This window comes from Parasteatoda tepidariorum, chromosome 11, assembly GCF_982258835.1.
Source record: "Parasteatoda tepidariorum strain Cologne lab strain chromosome 11, Ptep-v5.0, whole genome shotgun sequence".
Taxonomy (NCBI): Eukaryota; Metazoa; Arthropoda; class Arachnida; order Araneae; family Theridiidae; genus Parasteatoda; species Parasteatoda tepidariorum.
Genome location: NC_141765.1, coordinates 37,360,585 through 37,383,854, shown reverse-complemented (window position 1 = coordinate 37,383,854; position 23,270 = coordinate 37,360,585). Strand labels below are relative to the sequence as shown.

At 27.8% G+C, this 23,270-nt stretch overlaps 1 protein-coding gene across 6 annotated transcripts in view; it reads right to left on the bottom strand.

The window, feature by feature from the left end:
• LOC107443760 (uncharacterized) overlaps nucleotides 1–22,633 on the bottom strand; it is a 28,602-nt gene extending 5,969 nt beyond the window's left edge. The window contains exons 1-10 of one of the 6 annotated variants that reach the window (XM_016057724.4): nucleotides 22,583–22,633; nucleotides 18,089–18,228; nucleotides 14,937–15,214; nucleotides 11,279–11,462; nucleotides 5,622–5,813; nucleotides 4,194–4,352; nucleotides 3,957–4,115; nucleotides 2,155–2,263; nucleotides 1,022–1,248; nucleotides 749–865 (exon numbers count right to left, since the gene is read on the bottom strand). In XM_016057724.4, coding sequence (XP_015913210.2) covers nucleotides 749–865; nucleotides 1,022–1,248; nucleotides 2,155–2,263; nucleotides 3,957–4,115; nucleotides 4,194–4,352; nucleotides 5,622–5,813; nucleotides 11,279–11,462; nucleotides 14,937–15,214; nucleotides 18,089–18,201 — 1,538 coding nt within the window. In that variant the 5' untranslated portion in view covers nucleotides 18,202–18,228; nucleotides 22,583–22,633. Of the gene's footprint in view, nucleotides 1–748; nucleotides 866–1,021; nucleotides 1,249–2,154; nucleotides 2,264–3,956; nucleotides 4,116–4,193; nucleotides 4,353–5,621; nucleotides 5,814–11,278; nucleotides 11,463–14,936; nucleotides 15,215–18,088; nucleotides 18,229–22,304 lie in introns of all 6 variants that reach the window. The other 5 variants (XM_016057722.4, XM_016057721.4, XM_043044661.3 and 2 more) reach the window with 5 other exon arrangements.
• Between the last annotated feature and the right edge of the window lie 637 nt (nucleotides 22,634–23,270).

Below are 23,270 nucleotides of genomic sequence, written 5' to 3'. Positions count from 1 at the left end.
ATCACATCACAGGATTCTCAAATTTTGATATTCCACTATTGCATAGTGTGATTTGTAGATCACTTTAAAAAAAATCCCAATGCATGATTCGTAAATAGACTTTCATGTTAACCAGGATGTGCGATTCACAGAGAAGAAAAGCAAATTAAAAGAGTAAATAGATTAATATTAAAAATAAAATTAACAGGCTGAAATTATAAAGTTATCTTTAACGCAACAAACAAATTCAAAATTCGAGGATACAGTGCACATCAAGGGGAAATAAATTGTACAAAAACAAATACTGAATGCAAGATATTCAGTCATTTAAACATCAGTGTCATTAGCAAAAATCTGGTGAGAAAAGCAGACGGGAAGGAAAAGCTTCCTTCCACCTTTATCCTCATATTACAGTTTTCTTTACTCACTTTAAGATAATCACACTATGTATATTAGTTTGTTCTCCTTATTAGATTGGATTGAATACATAGTTTAGTATTAGAACTAGAAATTTTATTTAAAATATACATTTAAAAAAAATAATATTAACAAACCAAATGTAGAAATTTTGTGAAAAAAATCAAGCTTTCTATTTTATGTATTTGTACTGAATGTTATAATAATGAAGATAGGCACTCCCTCAACATGCAGTTAAGCGACAAGTGGGTCATGGAGGTTAAGGCCCTACAATATAAATTTACAAATGTATTTTTTATTACAGAGGTGGAAACAATTTAATGAGAATTATTTCAAATAATAAAATACTAACTCAGGAGTAGGTTTTTGACTTCGCTTTTTGCAAGAGCGATTATTCTTTAAAAACCTTCGAATATTTTTCTTGGAGCACCTTGAATAAGTAATTCCAGATTTTAACCCTTGTTCACGTCTGAAATAAAAGTAATAAAAATTTAAGTCAGAAATAAGAACTGAAAGTGAAGCAATGATAAACTTGTTAAAAAGTGAGATTTTTTTATGCCAAAACAATGATTTAATAAAAATAATATCAGTGTAGGATGCAACAATTCAAATAACTGAGTCTTACTGAATAAGCTCTTGTTCTCTTTGCTCCACTTGGAAAAGGCAGGTAGCTAGCTCTAAATATAAATTATTTACTCGTTCTAACTTTTTTTCATAATGTTCTCGAATATCTTGTGCATGTTTAAGCTCTTCCTGTCTTTGTTTAATTAAATCTTCCTCCATATGAATTCCATATGTAGAATCGTTCTTGATTTTTTGCATGTAGGAACCTATTTCCACTTTCCAAGTTGCCTAAAATTAGTGGAATTAAACAATCAGTAAATAACACTAATTTAAAATTAATACTTTAAAATTCATCTTATTATAGAAACCATTCACTTAATTTACTTTATTCTTCAATTAATGAAAAAAGATTTTCTTTCCATTTTGATTGACTAAACAAGTAACATTTTTGCCCATATTCTACAGACATTTTGAAAATTGTCTCAACTTATGCAGACTGGCTTAAAGACACACATCTTGCCAATGAATGAACAAAATACACCTTTAACCTTAGGAATATTAATTTAATTTTATCCATAGTTTAAAGTTTTGTTAAACTTGTTATAACTATCAGCCAAATAGATAAAAAAAAAAACATAAAAGTTGCGAAAAATTCTCATGACTGAAATTTTTTTATATAAAAAAAGAGCAAGTCCATATTTTTTGATAAAAAATTTAAATGAAGATCTTTAGACCTTAAAAATAGAATGAAATCTGATCTAAAATATAAAACATAAATAAATATGCTGAAAACTCATTTTGGAACGATGTGAAGACTAGTTCTGACTGATGATGACACATTGTCTTGGAAATTATCATTTTCCCTCCTTTTATTTTATTTGTGGAATATTTATGAATTTATCCTTTTATTTTTTCAGCATGTTATTCAGAGTACTGAGCTGAAGTAACAATAATAGTACTAATTATTTATTGTTACTCTATTTCATTTTTATTGAAATTCCTAATTGAGATATATGAATGACTTTGTCTCAAGTACAACAGGCAATGACAAATTTTACTTGAATATCAATGCTTATAATAGGCTATTAGTATTATGGGCTTATCAATATATCGAAGCATGCTACTTACTAAATAATAGATTGCACATTTTTCTTTAGATTAAGTTACAAATTTTTTTTTAATCTAAAAAATTACCTGAGTCTGAAAATATTCTTCTTCGGGAGTACTTAAAATTTCAACAGCTGCTATGTCTAAATGCATCAATATATGTCTAAAGGATGGTCGATTTCTTGGTTTACCACTCCTTGAAGAATAAATATAAAAACAAATTATTTTATTACCAGTTTTTCGAAACTTACATTATTTTAAATTTTAAAAAATATAGATTTAGAAAAAGGTATGCAGGAAAATATAAGAAAAGAATTAAAGTGGTTTAATAATTAAATTATTGGACAATTTGAAATACTGAAATATTTTCAAATTTTTTAAGAAATACTGGAGTTTTGTAACTTCAGGTACGTTAAGAGCATATGAATATTGACAGTTCTCAAAGAAAATTTGGTTACAATGCTTATGGAATTAAAAAAAAAACTTACATTTATACATCAAACAACCTAATATATATAAATCTGTATTTTTTACAAATGATTATAATTGATATTACTTATTATAACTGAAATGTACTAGTAGTTTTATTAAAAATAGTATGTACAGTATAGAACCCGTTATCCGGAAATCAGAAAAACCGGAACGAAATTCGATAAATTTTCCCGCCATTTTTTGAAATTTTTTTTTCCCTCATAAGATTTTAGGATTTTTCTTTCTTTTTTGAAAGGTGTTTACCTTCCCATCACTTTGGAAATAATCATTAGTGTATTACTTCATTGTTTTTTGCTTCTTTTTAAGATTATTTCCAAATTTTTTTTTTTTAGTTGTGTTTAACAATAAAAAAAAACCAGCTTTTTGTAGCGATTCAGAAAACTGTAAAAATCAGTTATCCGGAATAGCGATGGTCTCGATCGTTCCGGATAATCGGTTCCCTACTGTATTATGATATAGGTATTTCATAAAACTATTATAATGATAAAAATTTTCAAAATTAATATAATGATGCAGAGATTTTGTTTTTAATATGCCCTGCAAAGATAAAAAATTACGAAACAGTTTACAATTGATTTCGGAAATCCGGGGTTGATACAGGTAAAAGGCTGCTTTGCGGCCCCCTTACAAAATTCAAATTTTTAAATGCAAATTCAAATTCCGGAAAACAGTCCCACCACAAAGTTTTACTTTATAAAATGCCAAATAAATTATGATTTACTGACGCGTAAAATTAGGATTTGTCATAATTCGAACGCGTCAAAGAGGGATTACAAACGCTGTAATAACATCTTATTGTAAATATAAGAATTAGCAACACTATGTGAAATAAGCTGAAAAATGATTGATAACTGTATAAACTATTATCAAACAACCTGAAATTACAATGGTATCATGATGAATTGAATGTGCACAAAGAATAACTCAAAATTGAAAAGCGCACATTGCATTAAAAATATCAAAATTTGAAAAAACTACATAAAAGGAGCCAAAAAATGATAAACAACTGCCGAAAAAACTATCACCAAACAATGTGAAATGACGATATAATAGTCACAAATTGAAAGCTTTAAAAATGATAGCTCAAATTTGATCTATGTTGTAACAATAGATTAAATATATTGGAATTAATTAGAAGAAACTATGAGGAAGCAGACGAAAGAATGACGTTAAAAACACATGAATATTCTTTAAAAAAAAATCAAAATAAAAACTAAATGTCTGCCATTAACTATTTTTCATAAAAATAATTTCCCTTCTTCTCAAAAATAAAAAAAAATTTTCTCACAAAAATCAGCCTTGTAAAATAAAACCTGAATTGACCCCTGGAAATGCATTGAAACAAAAAGACATTTAATACAACACTTGATTTATATAAGCTTAATTAAACCCCTTACCAGCATTGCTTTAAAAGTAACTTGAATCCTTCCGGACAGGTGGTAGGTACAGGTAAATGCAAACTATTGCTACCAACTCCCCAAATAACAGCAGAAGAATCTACACCTTTGTAAGGAGTTTCACAAGTAAGCAACTCCCATAAAACAACACCAAACGACCTTAAGAAATTAAAACAACATAAAAAAACAATAACTACAATCAACACCTTTAAAATTTTCAGCTAAATTTTTTCTTACCAAATATCAACCTTTTCAGAGCAAGATTCATTTCGAATTACTTCAGGAGCCATCCAAGCAACTGTTCCAGCAAAAGACATTTTCACACTTTTGTCATTCCACTGTCTACTAGTTCCAAAGTCAGAAATTTTTAAAACATCATTGTAGCCAATCAAAATGCTAAAAACAATTAATTTTGATTAAACACAATGCTCTTTAACAATCTATGTCATAAAGTGAGGAAGCTTTTAAAGAGTATTACATAGAAAATTTTTATTTGTGTGGGAACCTACTTTTTTGAAGAACTTAACACAAACAAGTAATTTTAGCTTAGCTATTTTTATAAAATATATTTTAATAATATAAAAGATTTTGCTCATTTGAAAATACTGAACAGAAACAAGAGGCCAAGGCCTCAAGAATAAAATGAATACTCCAGACTTTCAAGATGAATTACAGACTTGTAAGAATTCTTGTATCTTTCAGTGGATCTTGTTTATAAAATAAAAATATGAACTTATAATAAGTAGGCCAATTGAACTTTTTATAGCCCTAAAAAATAATGAGTCATACATTTTAAGAAAGCATCTGAAAAACAATGTATTTATTGATATCATTATGTAAACTAAACAAATGGTTGTTGATTCATTTGTCTAGCATTATTCATTTAAGAATAACTTTGCATGAAATGTCAAAAATTAATTTCAACACCAAAACTATATAAAAAACAAAGTTGCTGCTTTCATGATTCCATTTACTACAAATTTTGATATGGAAAAGGAAATAACAGTTGCTGCTTTATTTAGATCCACACCAATTCACTTTGCTTTGTATCTGACTAATGTCAAAAATCATCTTCTAAACAGGGCACAACAGAAAATTCTGCCTTGCAAATTGAAGATTCCACATACAATACATCGCTTACAGGTAATTAAGGTCACTGTTTTAAATACTCTTTATTACATACCTAATAATTTTTTCTCTTATCGGAAGCTTGTTAAATTAGCTCAAATAACAATACATAACAACTTAGATATCACAGATAAAGCACATCAGATCGAAATAAACATGAACATGCAAGTTATACAAAAATGGCGATCACGATTGAAGCTTCTTCAAATGAATAATCATTTTATTTAATTTATTACATTAAAAAAAAAAAAAGAATCACAAAATACAATACAAGAGAAACACAAAACCAGTTATCCTGCTTACACTCCTCAACGTAAGAGTCATCGGTTGCATGTAATGTTACTTCTGTAATACAATCACAAGAGGAAAAAAGGAAACCTCCTTCTCTCTTTATCATAGAAAATCACAGGAATGGGAAAGAGAAGGCATAGAAGTTGGAGGGTATTCAGTTAATTATGAACTTTAAAATATTAGATGTTGACTGAATAAATGTAATTTTAAAAAATAACCCTTAATTCAGAAAATTTTGTAACATACTTTTCTGACTTTAAATCTCTATGTATAATTTTATGGATGTGTAAATAGTTCATTCCATTTGCAACTTGCTTTGACCACTCCATGACTTTCTTTGGAGGTATCTCAGTACCTTGACGTAATAAGTTATGCAATGTTCCAGCTGGGCAATACTCCATAATAATACAGTAGCAAGGTGGTTGTACACAGACACCTCTAAAGAATAAAAATTTACAGCAATGAAAATCATAGCAATAAATTTCAACTTACAGAAATAATTTTCACTGTCGCAAGGCACAATGTCTCATATATAAATAAAAATATTACACCATTTAAGCAAAAGAAAATATCATTTTAATTAAAATGCCACAAAATTTAAAAATGAAAATAAAGGTTAAAAAAATACAACAAAAGAAAATTTATGCACTTTTTTTCATTAGAGATTATCAGTTCTGTAATATTTTATACTAAATAATAACCTGACATGAAGTTATGTAAATTAGAGTTATAAATAAAATCATAACTCAAAGAATACATTTATAAATTATTTCTATTTAAAAGAAAATTACGTGATTTAAATTTATGATTATTTTAAAAAGTCAAGTGTATTAAATTATGCTAACCTGATTAGAAATAGTAAAATAATCAGAAAAATAAATGTAACTGAAAGGGAAAATAAGTCTAGGAGAATATGCTAGGCAATATAAAACATCGAAAAAAGTAAAAAAACAACAAATTAAAAAATATAAATAACTTGTGCATAATTGAAGTTAAATCATATTTATTCAAAGCAAGAACTTTTTGAAAACAATACCACAATAAATAATTAATACACAAAATATTAGGATTGATTAAAAAATCAGTTATGGGAAAGGCAAGCTCCAATCAGATTGGTAAAACTTAAATGTGTTATACTAACTTAACGAAAAAATAATGTTTTTATATCACCTGACAAGCGAAAAAGAAATAATAAATAAATGATAAAAATGTGATATATTTACTCTTTTGCTATAAAAAAATTACTTGATCACCCTAAAATATAAAACAAAAATACAGGAAAGAGCAAAATAAAGGGAAAACTCATTAATCGATAAATAAAAAAAACCTCTCCCCATTTAAGTCATCCTACAAAAATAATGAAAAAAGAACAATAAAAATGTAATAAATAATTTATTTAACAAAAATAATTGCGTTGCAATTTAAAATTTCTTTTTACAAAAATGTGTTTAAAATATTTTATTAAAATAGTTTGTGAAAAAAAATTTTATAAAACATAATCATTTAAGAGACAAACTTAGTCTAGAGCACCATACTGTAAAAAATTTCTTTTTTGAAATTAAATAATGTAATAAAAATTATTTAGGAATAAAATTATTTAAACATAGCCTAGAGTACTTTACTGTAGAATTTTTTAACAGATGTTATTTAATCTAAAAATTATGATTTAAAATAAAACTAAGAATTAGCATTTAAAAAACTGATTTTTTTTTTACAAATAACTAATTAAATGCAATTTAACTAAATAAAAAAACTGTATTTTTAAAAGAAAATATTTGTATGAGTAATAAATTAAACCTGTAAATAGAAGTAATTCGTCTTAGTTTCTTCAATAAATTTGTGCATTAATTTTTTTTTTATAGATTGAACAGCAAACTGAAAATGGTCAATAAAATAATTTAGTAATAAGAATAGTATAAATTAAAAAATGAAATTTAATTAACATTGTACAAAAAAAAAGTTTTTTACAACTAGTTTATTTTTTAAATTCCTTTTCATTTATTTTAGTTTCATATCTATAAATTATTATATATATATATGCAAGCACAAACACTCATTTTAGAGCCTAATTAAGTATTCATACTTAACAGTATTTGATTAAAAATATTAATACATTACTTGCAATTACGAATACAATATGCGATTTGTAGTAGTATTTATGTTTAGTATGCAGTTTTTATTAAATTTATTAGTATTAATAAAAATTGCTTATGATATTTTAACACCTTTTTACACAATAATGAAATTGGGTTTTACTATACTTCTTCACCTAAAATATTGAAAGAAATTAGATTTTATTTCTTAAGAAATTCATTAAAGTTATTTTCCAAATTAGTGTTTACACTTGTTCTTTCCCTATCCCTAACCTTTCTGTACTCAAAAACTCATTCCAGATTACCAGTTAGACAGCTGATACCTTTTTATTGTTTTAAGGTGAACTTGTTGGTTGGAATTTATACTTTTACACAACATTTTATTTAAACTGAAATATTTTTTACCATGGTTGAATACAACATGAACATGTAAAATGATCAGCATGCACAATGGTATCTCCCACCCACCTCAAGTTATTTATACTTTACTTAAAATGTATCCAGAATGCTGCAATTTTATTAGATGGAGAAAGTGAGCAATAACCAGATTAGTCTGTAATTTACATTTATTAACTTGCAGATAAAAAAAATTCTATTTATCTGTTTGTTCAGCAGTCAATTATGAAAAAATGATTGCATAACTTATATTAAGTCATACTGTTATATAGATTAGTAATGACCAGCTCCTACTGAAACCCTTTTATATATATATATATATATATATATATATATATATATATATATATATAAAATTAAATATTAAAGGAATTAATTTATGATCTGTTTTTTTTCTCACCAATCACTTTTGGTTCATTTTCAAAGGCACCACTTTCATCATATGCAGAAATGGAATAAAATATTGCAATTCTATTAAATTTGAAGCTCAATTGTATTACGGTCATTTTTTAACAACACAAACATGCATTTCAAGAATAATAATGGAAAAATGGCAGAGCTATATAAAATGTTAATCCTTATGCTACAGCTTTGTTACCAGTCTGCTGCAAATTTCATAAACATATAGCATTATATGCACACAAAACTATTGGGTTGTTCGGAAAGTAATTTTGTTTTTTGGCGGGAAAATGAAAGACAATTTTCGTATAATGAATAAATATTTTATTAAATTATATATTGGCCATTCTGGTCCAACACCTTTTGCCATCTTTCTGGTAGTAGCATGATTCCACGCTCATTGGTCTTTGCTGGCAAAAACTGATCCAGGTGAATTTTGACCTCTTCATTAGAAGTAAAGGTTTTAAACTCCAAAAAATTTTGCAGTGGCCGGAACAAATAATAATCTAAAGGCGCCAGATCTGGAGAATATGATGGGTGTGACAGTGCATCCCATTAAAGCTGTAAGAGCTTTTGGCGAGTGACCAAACTTGCATGAGGTCTCGCATTATCTTGGTGGAACACTATACCTTTTCTGTTGAATTATTCTGGCCTTTTCTGTTGAAGTGCATCAGTTTGTCCAGTTGACGACAGTAGACTTCCGAATTAATTGTTGTGTTATCCGGTAAAAGCTTAAAAAAAAAAAAATATATATTCCTTTAAAATCCCACCAAACAGACAGTATCACCCTTTTTTGATGGATATTGGCTTTTGAAATGTTTTGAGCCGGTTCATCTTTTTTGCTCCACGATCTCTTGCATTTGACATTGTTATAAACAACCCATTTTCCGACATAGTAATGATGCGCTTCAAAAATTGATCATTATCAGACGATTGAGAAGCGAATCACAGATGTCAATGCGATGATACAAATTTCTCTCTGTGAGAACACGGGGAACCCATATATCGAGCTTCGAGGTTAAACGCCATCTCAAGTGTTGTTATTCACCGATTTGCATCATATAAGGTCTTTATCAGCTTCAACCGGCTTTCCAGAACGTGGTGCATCTTAGACATCAAAATTTTGCAAACCAGTTCTAGCACTGGTGTACTGTCAACACATCTTCTCCATACACATCGGTTAATTTCTTTCTGGCATGAACAGCATTTTTACCTTTTTTATAGTAAAAAAGTCAAATACGAAGAAAATGCTGCTTATTGCACTTCATATTTAAAAGGGCACCAACCAAAAACAACTGCGTGGAATTAATTGAACTTTTTCACACACAAGCCTTGCTGTATCTGCTCTCTGTTTGTTGTATCTGCTCTCAAAACATTCATAATGCAGCTTAAGTGTGAAGTTGGGTTCGGAAAAATACAATTAAATTCTCCATCCGGAAAAAACTAAATTACTTTCCTAAGAACCCGATATTATTTAAAGGCGCTAAATATGCATATTATAAAAAATATACAATAATAAACACATTAAAGTTACTCAGTAATAAAATGAATATTTAATATCTTACCTTCAAAATAACTTTAAATTATACCAATCTTTAATTGTCAATTAGGAAGATGTACAGAAATATTAAATAAATTTAGTTTCAAAATTGACTCTACAATCATATTAACTCTTTTTACATACAACATATACATTTAACACATAATGCAGCAAAGCCAACATGCCTAGGCACTATTCCAGAGATGCCAACTGCTCCGGACACGCCAAAATAATTAAAAAAAACGGAAAATAACTACAAAGTAAATTTTGAAAATATTTGACTATTTTTGCCTGCTTTTTAAAAAGTATAGCATGACATTACTATAAAGTGGTGAATAATATAAGCCTACGAATTATTTAGAAATAGTGGTGGATAAATATCTACTAAATTGAATTTATTAAACCAAGAATCACAATTGATAAACTACCACTTTAAAATATATATTTGCTGTCCGGAGCAAGTTGGGATCTCTGCTATTCAAAACAAAATGCCAAATGATAGTCTTGCATTGGAGATGAAATGATAGTTTCACAACCATCACTTCAAAATTAATTTTATCATTATTAAATCATCCAGGCAAAGTAGATAAAATGAAGAAAAAAATACAACTTACGAGCGTATTAACATTAAAAAACGTACGTATTAACATTAAAATTACGTATTAACATTAAAAAAAATAAGCGTATAGTATTCCAGACAAATTTATGCCAGGCAATCAAACTTAAACTTATAATAAACAGGGAGGAAGATTTTGAGCATTGCTTCTAAGATATGAGCATTTTGTTGTAAGATTTTGAGCATGGCTTCAATATGAAAATCCACTACTAATCAAAACAACGAGATAATTTCTGAATATTAGAGGAAAGAATTTCTGATAAAATTATTACAGGGCAATCACATAAACTAGAGAGTCAAAGCTTTGCCCCACTCATCATTGCATCACATTTATGTGTGTGTACACAAGTACAATCAAAACACCATGGCAGTTTTCATTACTAATGTTAGCAAGGAAAAAAAAAGTTTTTTGAAAATATATATATATATATATATATATATATATATATATATATATATATATATATATATATATATATATATATATATATATGGATGCAGAGGCATAACAAATCAGTTCCATATTAAATAAGCAAGCATCTTTAAACATAGTTTTACAACTGATTAATGATTATAAAATGAAATTTCAGTCTGAACACACAATATTTAAGAATCATTAACTGCAATTTATATTCAATCTATTTATAAATCATGCAAAACAGATTAGGAATATGTAGAACAATTATTGATAACAGCGAATCATGATATAGGATAAAAAACTATAATGAAGTTAAGAGCAATCTCTTCAGATATATTTAATTATAAGTCACGAGGGTCTGCTAAGCAATGACTTTAGGTAGCCAGCTGGCTAAACTAAATGATAAAGATATATTTTTATGTAATCTCAGAATTATATTACCTAAAAGCAACAACATTGCAGTGAGATAACTTCTTCAAATGCTTGATATCGGTTTCAATCTTTTCTCGAACTTTCTTTACTGCAACAAGCTCTCCATTTAAGTGGCCACAAAAAACTGCCCCTTGAGCTCCACTGCCCAGAAACTGTAAGTCTTTAATGTCATCAAAAAGTATTTCCCAATTATCTGTATAAAAAAAAGGTAAAATACAAAATACTGATTTCAACTTCCTTCATCAGTTAACCTTTTTAAATGAAAATAATATGTAGAAACTAAAATAATAGCTTAAAAAAATCTGATTGCTAAATATGATTTAAGTTTAATCATAACTCTTATAAACTTTATCAGGTATGTTTAAAACTAGAAAGCCATCAATAAAGGGAAAATGTATTCGAGTAATTAAAAATAAGAGAATTCTTGAAAAGGTAAATAGAATGTTTGCTTTTAGTTAATATATGCAGTTCAGCAGTTAAACTATTATGAACAGTTCATATAAGATTATAAACAAAAGGACATATTAAAAAAAATTAAATAGAAAATACTTGCAGTAAAAAAAAAAAAAAAAAAGGAAATAATTTGATTTTTTTAATCCATATCTAGGTAAATTTCAAAAATATTTCTGTAATGTTATAAATAAATGATTCATTTGAATGATCATTCTTAGTTGGAAGGATTCATTTATTCATTTATTGTTTTTGCAGAATTAACTATAACTAAACCAAAACTTTGACGACACACATTGTTTATAAAAAATAATCATGAAATGCAAACTTTTAAGAGTTATGATACAGTTGAATTACTGTTTAACTAGGAAGTGAAGAAACAGTGGATACTCCAAGAAACCGGAAAGCTATCAAAACAATAATTGAATGAAAACTTATTTATTATTTTTTTGAAAAGTTATCACAAAGTGAAGAACAACCAAGAATCTGCCTGTTTGAGTGCTACAAAAGAGCTCGGATTTCAACGATACAAAATAAATGGAGTTTAAAAGCTAAGAGCCAAAAACTATCTCACTAATCTTTACAGGTATAAAGAACTTTTTATTCTGGCCACGGGAGACCAATGTCAAAAATATAATGACATAGAATAGTCAGCATATGCCCCCTCAACTTTCTTGCATAATTAAATGACATCAATAACGCTGATTAATAAGGGGTTGAGGTGAGATATGCACCAGTGGATAGTCATTAAAATTAACCAACAATCATATCAAAAACTTATTTTTGAAGGTGTTTTGCGTATTAATTGCAAAAACTTATATTTTTTAAAGAATTTTAACTAAAACCAAAACTTTTACAGGCATAAGATTTTGAGATAGTGTCTGTATGTTTTTTAATGCCGTAATATAAATTAGTGTACAATGGTTTTTTATATCTAGCAAAAGCTAATAAATGATAATGCATATAAAGATGATGTAATTCTTATTTTTCATGAATCCTATTCATGAAGTATCGGACTTCTCATCGCACAGCTATTGTTTGATATGTCTTTTCATAAAGCAAAATCAATTAGTGCAATGAATAAATACAATGAAAAAGTATTTATTAATAAAATTTAATCAATAATTGTCTGGTGAAAATTATCCTTTATTTTTTAGATTAAAGACATACACACTTTATTGTTCAATTAATCTTAAAAAAAAGTTTTTTTTTTAATAATAAGAATATAATGCAATTATTGCATCAGATTACATGCATCTCAGTATTGTTTCTGTACATATTTGTTGCATGGTCCAAAGTGCCCCTTGTGGTGGACAAACCTATCCCACGGTTGGGGCACATTAGTCCAATCTTCAATGTCTTTTTCAATTATCATTAAAAAAATTAACTGAGCATCTTGGAAAAAATAAAAAACCATGAACGGGAGAAACCACTTGAGAAATGGGAGATTCATTTAATAAAAAATATTCTTAGTGAGATAAAAAATAAGAACTGAAAGAAGACCATCTAACTCTGGTTCCCCCTATAACACTAGAAGGGTCTACATTATAGCTTACCAACCCCCGGAATTGCGTGATCTGAGTATATTTTGCTCTTTCATTTAATCTTTATTCTAATTTTACTCAACACCCCAGTTTTTCAACTTTATTTTAATTATATTAGGACCACAGTCTACCTATCAATACAAAGAAAAATTTGGAATATTTTTGTCCTTTGTCCATTTTCTTAGAAAATTCTTAGTAGTAAAGGAAAACTTGGTACTTTAGGATTATTCTGTCAACGTTTGTGAAAATACGCAAATCCTCTGGCGCCATCATAATGAAAAGCAATTTCCAAAATAAACATTCTTAACACATTAAATTTATCAAATAATAATTATAAAATAATAGCAAAAAAATTTAAATGTAAAAATACGTAATAAAAAAGTGCAATAAAAAGAATCAAAACAAAGTTTTTTTATAATTGCACATTGAATAATTCTTGAGTATAACCATATATATTATTATAAATCATTTTCGAAGCCAAAAATCCTTGATAGCTTTTAAAGTGCAAACAAACAAGTAATTATCCTTGTGCAGTCACCGCCACATAAATTCTATTAAATACAAATCCAAGTTTTTCGTGTAATTCTGCTGTGTTTCTTGTTTGCGAATACCCACATTGTAAATACAATAAAATTCGAGATTATTGAAGCAGAAGCTGCATTTTGGAAATAACATGAGGTTAGGTAAAAATGGTAGACAGGATAATCCCAAAGTACCCAAAATTTTTGACATAAATTTAAAAAGCATCTGTAGGAAATTCCATTTAGTGTCATAAAGTAGAATCATTATTTAAGCATTGAGATATAGACTGCAGTATCCCTTTGCAAAGTTATTATTCTAAAAATACTGAGTTACTTAAATTAATAGTTTTTCTTTAACTATCAGATGTTGAACGACTTTTACAAGTAACAAAATATGAAAAACAGAATTAGTGACCACAAAAAGTAGATACTGAAAAAAAATTCTAAAAATAAACTCAAAGCACCACATTCTAATTTAAGCTTTAGATTTAAGGCAAATTCGTAAAATAAATTTTTTAACTATGGATTGATTTGGTTTCAATTCATATTTGAATAATTAAAGAACTTAGGTTTGTTGCCAAATTTAACTAATTTTAAAAATTATCAGAACAGCAATCCAGCTATGTTAATTTTAAACATTTATTTGAGGTATTATTCCTTATTATATTAACACATTATATTTATTTAATGAACTAAACCTTTATCAAGGCTTAAACTTACATTCCCTAACATAAATTTATTTGATGCACATATATTTCCAGAAATGCACTGATACTTAAACACTTAATAATTATATATTTATGTTTATTTAAAGTCAATGTTACATAATTCCTACAGCAAATATATAAAATTTTGTAAACAAAAAAGGAAAAATTAAATATTTTTCATTTTTTTACATTTAAACTAAAAAGTACATAAGTTAATAATAAAAAATTAAGATATTAAACAAAATTTGAAAAAAAAAACATGTTTTATACTAGCTAATTTTGTTCATTGGTAATATTAATTATTTGTAGGTGTATATTTTTGCAGGCATGTATGTATCAACCAAATTTTTGGAGTTCAAAATGTGGAGCAGAACATAATTTTACTATTTTGTAAAATGGAAAATTTTGTTCTGTAAACAGAAAATAACTAATATATATATTTTACCTTCTTTTAGCTCATGTGTGGTTGATTTCCCTAAAACTGTCCAAACAGGCTTCAAGCATCGTAGAAGTCCATCAAACCATCTGTTAACACGGCTATTATCACAGTAATTTAGGTCGCCATCTTTACTTCGAGTAAGTGACGTGGTTTTTTTACAAGTTGAATTTATCACAGCAGATGATCCAAATAGAATAGTTGGTTCCACAGAGAGAGTTTTTGAGTGATCTTGAGCAAGTGAAAAACTACTGCCAAATTCATTGAAGCTTGATAAATGCAATAAACTGAAAATATATTTATACATTATTAAACATTTTTCTCTTGACATAAAAATTCTATTTATAACAGGATTATTGAAATAATACTTAAATAAATTCAAAAGCCACATCATACAATTTGTGTAATTAAAAAGCAAAGAAAAGACACCTGGAAGTCACAGCTTCCCACTTCTTTTTTTGTGATGAAATTAAAAAAGAACATATTTTTGTCCAGTTCAATTTAATCTTTCCTTTTGAGGATAAGGGCAGGATTAGGACTGGGCAATGCAAGAAATTTTATATCGTGATAGATCGTCGGTTAGACATTGCGATGTATCTCAATTTAACATACGTTCGAAAATCATTTTTATTGAAATAAAACTACACAAACAGAAATCAATCAAAAATAAATAAAAGAAATAAATCTATAACAAAAGAAAATGCTAATTATAAAAAAAAAAATGCTTTTATAACATCAATAGCATTGCTTAAATTTTTTTTAAAAAGAAAAATGACTTAAAATTTTTTGGTTTGAAAATAATAATAAAATTTTAACAACATATTTTATTTACATGCATTAAAAAAAAAAAAAGGGACAGAAAAATTAAAAAAAAATAATTATACAGTCGAACTCGTTTATAACGAGCACAAAGGGACCGTAACATTTAGTCGTTAAATCCGAGTGCTCGTAATAAACGGGTCCTTAAGGCAGGCGTGCAACCAGAACAGGGGGGGGGGGTTGGGAGGTCAAATTATTGAGTTTACATAAAATTTAATTGATACTTACTTACTTTAAATAATTTAATTAAATACTCTTCTTAATTTAATGCAAACTATCCCCACCCCAACCAGCAAAAAATTTCCAGTTGCGCTACAGTCTTAAAGGAAAGAAGCAATATACGGAAAGAAAAATAAAGGAAAAGATTCCTACCCAAACATTTATTTTTTTCATTAATCTACATATTTAAAATAGTAGTTTGTTAGTTTACTTTGAAGTTTTAGTTCGCGGTTTTTTTTTATTTCGCGCGTATTTCTTATCATTTTGAAAAAAAGATTGCAAGACAGAAAAATATTGCTCGCTAAAACCGGGTCTTGCTCGTTAAAAGCGACTTCTGTTCCATAGACTTAACATTGATCCAACCAAATATTCTCGTTTCTCTCGGTAAATCCGAGTTCTCGTTAAATCCGAGCTCGTTATAAACGAGTTCGACTGTACACTTAAAATTTTTGAATTATTTGCTGAAAAATAAAATGTGCTTTTAAAACATTGTTAGACCTTCTTTTATTTATTTATTTAAAATAATAAAGTTGTATTGTCTAATGGTCAAATTCTATACATAATAAATGTAAAACTAAATCAAAGTTTTGTCTTTTCATTTTAAAATTTTAAAAAAAAAAAAAACATCGACTTGAGAATTATTGGTTTAAAAATCATACTGAATATCTAACAAATTATTAAACAAACATGTATTGAATGAATTTTAAGAAAAATTAAAAAATAAATACTGTTGTTAAATTGTATATTGCCAGTATTATTGTTATAATCAATAATATTACTGATTATATCAATAGTATTATTGTTATAATCAATAATGCTATTGTTAAATTGTTAAACAAAACTAGTTTTAAAGCATCAAAACATTGCTTAGCATATTATAAATAAATTTTTTTTAGTTGTTTTAACTAAGAGCTGAATTTTTGTAACAAAAATAAATAACAAAGAAAGTAAGTAAAAATAAATAATGAAGTAATAAATAACTTAAGATTTATAGAATTTAAAATAATGCTAAAAGACAAATGACTTACATAGATTGAGAAATTCTTACAAAATTAAGAGAAAATGGCTAGAAAAACTAAATTACATTTGTTAAGCGCCAATTTTATTTATTTTTTTTTGTTAATAAGAAAAAAAAATTTAACAAAAAATGCTGTGTTTAAAAAATCAAGATTAAAATAAGGCTTTGTTTTAATTTTTTAGAAATACAAATGACTGAAGATTTATTGGTTTAAAAATGATCAAATTCTGTCAAATTATTATACTTGCAAGCATTAAATAAATTTAAAATAGAAAAACTTTTTATAACAAAGTATAATAATATAATAAAGTTACATAATTACAATATATACAGTTACATAAATACAAAATACCACTATTAAATTGTATCGCTTAAAAAGATAAAAAATGATAAAAAAACAAACAAAATAACAATGAAAAACATTTTTTTAGAGCCCCGGATCTGTGGCATGAAAGGACAAAGAACTACCACTTAGATCACTTATAGTATTTATTTAATTTAAATTAAGATAACTCTAAAATCAATCAATCAATCAATCAGAATGTATTTCAGAAATTTTTTAATGGCTTAAACATTCGAAATTTTTCAATGTAGATTATTCTTTCCAGATATCAGAATTGGTAATAATTAAAAATTATTTTTAAGCATTATAACTTTTAAACATTACAAATCCTATAAAATCAAACTGATTTTATCAAAATTCTAATACATTCTATGGTGGGTTAGCTAAAAATTAAAAAAAAAAAATAAAATAAAATGAATGATAACATGTTAGTAATTCTAAATAACATTTAATTTAAGAAGCTGTAACTCACAAAATCATTAAATAAATAGCAAAGCATTCATAATTAATGAAACTATTTTATTGTTACCAGACTAAATGCTCATAAATTATACGAAAATGTTTTGTTGTATTTAACTCTATTTAAATACATATTATGAGATGTTCATTACTTGAATTAGATATTACAAAAGGCAGCAACATGAACAGTTTTTGATAAAGATATGAAAAAACATGAAATCAGCTATTTGAAGCAAATTTACATCTAAAAAGAACGATATGAAATTTTTGAAAGATACAAATGAATTAAATTATTATTTTTACCTTCCACCCATATTTGACCTTCTGTAGCCATTTTGTAGGCTTGATTCAGCAAGGGAAAGGCTATGTAACTTTTTAGCACTTCGTAAATCTGCTATACTACATGATGTGCGCATGGCAGCTTTTTAAAGATTAGCCAGGCTCTAGAAAAAAAAAAGTATGTTATAACCTTCTTTTTAAGAAATAAAATACAACTAACAAGACTTATTGAGATGGTTAGCGATGGAATTATGTTATTTTATGGCAACTATTTTCAATAAATTTATAACACCACTTCTACATTTAAAGAACAGGTTTTACTTTTTGATTAATTCAATTTAACAAAATGTATTAAATGATATTAAAATTCCAAACTAACCAAACATATTTATAACAATTCTATAGCCAGGGATGTGATTGACAAAAACACAAAAAAGAGGAAGTTTATAACTGTAGTATTAAACGTGCAAAAGAAAAAATGATATGAATTCAATAGCCAATCTGATAATGATTACATTATTATCTATTCAAATAAATATAAATAAATGGTAATTATGTTCTTAAATAAAATCCTGATTAAAGTAATTTTTTTTTTAATAATTTAGATAACTTTGAGTAATTATGCATAAGCAGGATTTTATGTATCACATCATTTTAAAAAACATTTCTTTAATGGTCAAAGGACCTTTATGGACTTTCTCATCAGTTCTTTGTTTTTTCGATGGTCTTTTATTAACATGACTGATCTGTAGACTGCGTTTTGCAGACTTTTGATCATCAGTGTTGATAGGACAAGAAAGTTCATTTCTCACAAAATTTTTAGAGGCCTTAGATTAAGAATCGCGATGTTGGATTTCAAAATCACGTGAATAAGAATCGCGATGCTTGATTTTAAAATCGCGATGCTTGATTTTAAAATCGCGATGCTTGATTTTAAAATCGCGATGCCGGATTTTAAAATCGCGTGAATAAGGCGATATCGGATTTTAAAATTGCGATGTTGGATTTTAAGATTGCGTGAATAAGAATCGCGATGTTCGATTTTAAAATAGGGTGAATAAGAATCGCGATGTTGGATTTTAAGAGTGCGCGAATAAGAATCGCGATGTTCGATTTTAAAATAGGGTGAATAAGAATCGCGATGTTGGATTTTAAAATCGCTTGAATAAGAATCGCGATGTTTGATTTTAAAATCGCGTGAAAAAGAATCACGATCCCGGATTTTAAAATCGCGTGAATAAGGCGATATCGGATTTTAAAATCGCGATGTTGGATTTTAAGATTGCGTGAATAAGAATCGCGATGTTCGATTTTAAAATAGGGTGAATAAGAATCGCGATGTTCGATTTTAAAATAGGGTGAATAAGAATCGCGATGTTGGATTTTAAGAGTGCGTGAATAAGAATCGCGATGTTCGATATTAAAATAGGGTGAATAAGAATCGCGATGTTTGTTTTTAAAATCGCTTGAATAAGAATCGCGATGTTGGATTTTAAAATCGCTTGAATAAGAATCACGATATTGAATTTTAAAAGCACGAAAATACAAATAGCGGTATTGAATTTTTAAATCGCGTAAATAAGAATCACGATGCATAATTTTTTAGAGTCCTTGAATACTTATCGCAACGAGTAATGTTTAAACCGCGTATAAATTCGAATATCGATGTCTGATATTACAACCGCGTGATAACGAATCGCAATATTGAAATTTAAAAATATATCTGAATACGAATCGCGACATTGGATTTTAAACTAGCGGGAATATGAATCGCGATATTGGGTTTTAAAAACGTTTAAATACAAATCGCGATATTGAATTTTTAAATTGCGTGAATGGGAATTGATTTTCAACAAAAGAAAAAAATTTTCAACAAAATATCATTTACTGCATAAAAATTTTTTCCGCGCGGAAATTTATGAAAAAAGAGCGGAAGATATGGAAAAATCTGAAAAAAGCGGAAATCAGCGGATCCGCGGAAGAATCACATCCCTGTATAGCACATTTATAAAATAATCAGACTGTCAGTTTTAGAATACAAGTAGGATAAATTTGAAAAGTTTGAACTAATTTTAGCACAGCCATTGTGGATTGGAGCAACAATCACATCTCAAAGGCTTGCACGAAAAAGGACAATCATAGCCAAATTATTCGTTCACTTGATTCACTCAGCAATTATCATGGAATTAACAATATAGAGAATAACATAGTTGAATGCAGAGTCGGCACACTAATGATCATATTCTTTTAGAAGCACAATTCAGAAGTTCAATAAAGCAGGACCCTTATTGTCACAAACTGTAGGTTCCTATTAGCATTTGTTATACATGTACACATTGATAGGACATGCATAATTTCTCAATGTTTAGAGAAAAAAAAAACTATATTAGATGAAAGATCTTCATTTTTATTTGAAAAATATTCAAAAATATAGAATATTTTAAGGCACATTAGAGGATCTGGAAATTTTTAGGGCAGTCGGCCTTATTTTGGCACATTATGAGGCTAAACCCTTTTATCCAATTTCACAGGCTCAATTTAGATGTATTTGTAATTTTGACTTATTGCAGATGAACTACAACTGTTGAAGCACAAACATTTATAAACTCTTTCAGGTTACAGCGAAAATTGAATTGATAAAGCAGATTAGCAAACATTTCAAATATATAAAGGCACCCATTGTCACATTAACAGGGGTGATTGTGACACAAAGTGAAAAACCCTAAAAAATTTGTGTCAAAAAATTTATATCAATTCATATACATGTTTCGTATTTAACATAATTTTCTTAAAATAAAATTTATAATTAAATTACCTACTAATGATGAATATCACACCATTATAGTAACTAATTTAAGAAAAATCTTAGTTCTTGCAAAAATTGCAATGTAGCATATTTAAAATCGCGTGAATATGAATCCTGATGTTGGATTTTTGAAATCGTGGTGTAAGATTTTTTAACCATGAGAATACAAATCGCAATGTTCAATTTAAACTAAGTAAATACAAAAATCAAAGCTTGATATTCAAACCTCGTGAATAGGAAACGTGATATTAACGGATTCCGCTGCCATTTCAAATTTCTTAAAATGACGAAAAACCGCCAAAGTAAAAGAATTAATTGGCCGATTTCTGTCCGAAGAATCGTGTATGTAAGCGTCACATTAGTGGGAATAAGTGAAACTATCAAAATTTGAATTTTAAATTGAGTAATTCCGTGAAAATTTTGTCGGCCTATAAGATTTTAATCAGCCAAAGTCCAAGAACCAATGGTCTTGATAAATGCGGTATTCTGAGATATTCTCAGAAAAATCGTAAGTCCTGTTCTTAATTTTTTGACCTGGAAAGATAACACGAAAAACCCAGAATTCCGGGATACCCTCGAAATACAAACACCCCTGCATGAATTAAAATGTTTATAAAAAAGCTTTTTTCACAAAAAAACATAAATATGAAAAGATAAAAAGCAGTGATAATACATGATACTATCAGGGATGAAAGTACCAGTTAGCAAAAAAAGCTGAATTCTACATAAACGCAATCAAACAATATGAAATTAATAAATGTATGAAGCTTAAAAAGCTTTGAAAAAAGCTGAATTCAGAGTAAAAGCTGAAAACTTTCATGCCTGTACTATGCATAGGTATTTGTTAATGAAATTTCCTTATGTGCTACCTTTTTGAGAATTGAACAGTAATTAAAAATGTATCTAATAAAAATAAAGTATTGAGTCCAATGCTCTTTTTTTTCCAAACATTTATACTAATTACATTTATGGATCTCAACAGTAGGGTTGTTCAATAAATACTACTAAAATATTTAGGGTAGAAAGTTGTGTTATGTTGAGTATATTATTACTTAATTAACAGAACAATGATGGAATTTATTAGAGACTAAATAAAATACACACAATAAGTAAAAAAGGGACCAAAAAAATTGTAGTGGTGATATATATATATAATTCTAATTAATTTTTTCACACCTATAAAAAGGGATACACACAAGAGGAAATTTGCGACTAAATTAAATAAATTATGTTAAGGTATAGAGGAACGCTATAGAATATTAATAAAAGTACTGATTATCACAAATTTTTTTATAATGCTTAACTTTTAGAAGAAAATATTTCTACCATCTCAATAATTAATGGATCAACAGCTGAAAGCAGGTACCAATTTTAAAACAATGTTTCAAATATTGATAAGTAAATCAAAACAGAAATAAGTTTAAAATTACTAACTTAATTTTGTTCTAATTAAAAGGGTAGGTTATTATTTACATAATTGCAAGCTGAACATAGCCTGCAAACAAAAACAACTACTATTCGTAAACAAATTATATACAAACAAACTAACAAGGAATTAATTTTCACCAAAACAATCGATTCATTTAATGCGTTCAAAAAATGTGTAATTTACATTTTTTAGTGTATTATTTTCACCCGAAGAGAAGCATATTTATAATTTTATTTTAAGCAAATCAGTACAAAAAACAAACAAAACAAAATTCTTTACGCACAATTTAACACCAAAGGTAAAGTTACAGTTTGATTATTCAAGTAAAGAATGCTTGGAATGTTAAAATGCGGTAGCCTGACCCGCGGTAGCACATTCCAGTACTCACGCTTATGTGGGGCCGTTTAAGTTGCATGAGATGCACGAATATCCAATCACCGTCGAGACTTGAGTGGGGAGTTTTCCACGCACGAATGTTAAAAATGACAACTGAAATTTTCATTACAAGAGTAAAGTAAATTGCTGCCGAGCTTCAAGCCAAAACTCAATTATTCGCCTCATCGAAGCCTCTTCTTTGCTCTAAATATAGACAAAAACCTGGGGCCTCCCAGTTCGAGCGGTGTCTACTGCCAAACGCTGTGCAAAGAGAGGAGGTGGTTCGAATCCCACCGTAACCCTGAATGTATTCGTCGTGAAGTCCTTCTCCTCTGAATTGTTCTATCGGTCCTTCTACTGAACAAAGGCTTATAAGTCTAAATTGAGCAAACAAGCCTGCAAATGTATGTAATTCCAATGAAGCAATGAACAAAAACCTGTTAATAAACGTGCGAAGAAGTTTTCCCCCTAACGCAAATCTACACAAAGCAGAGCTCGCTACGTAATGGATGGTGTTTTCTACACTAGGGAACGCTGCAAGCTCGGGACTGCCTAAATTTCCGGGTTACTGTTTCAGTTGTATTTTAAAGCCATTT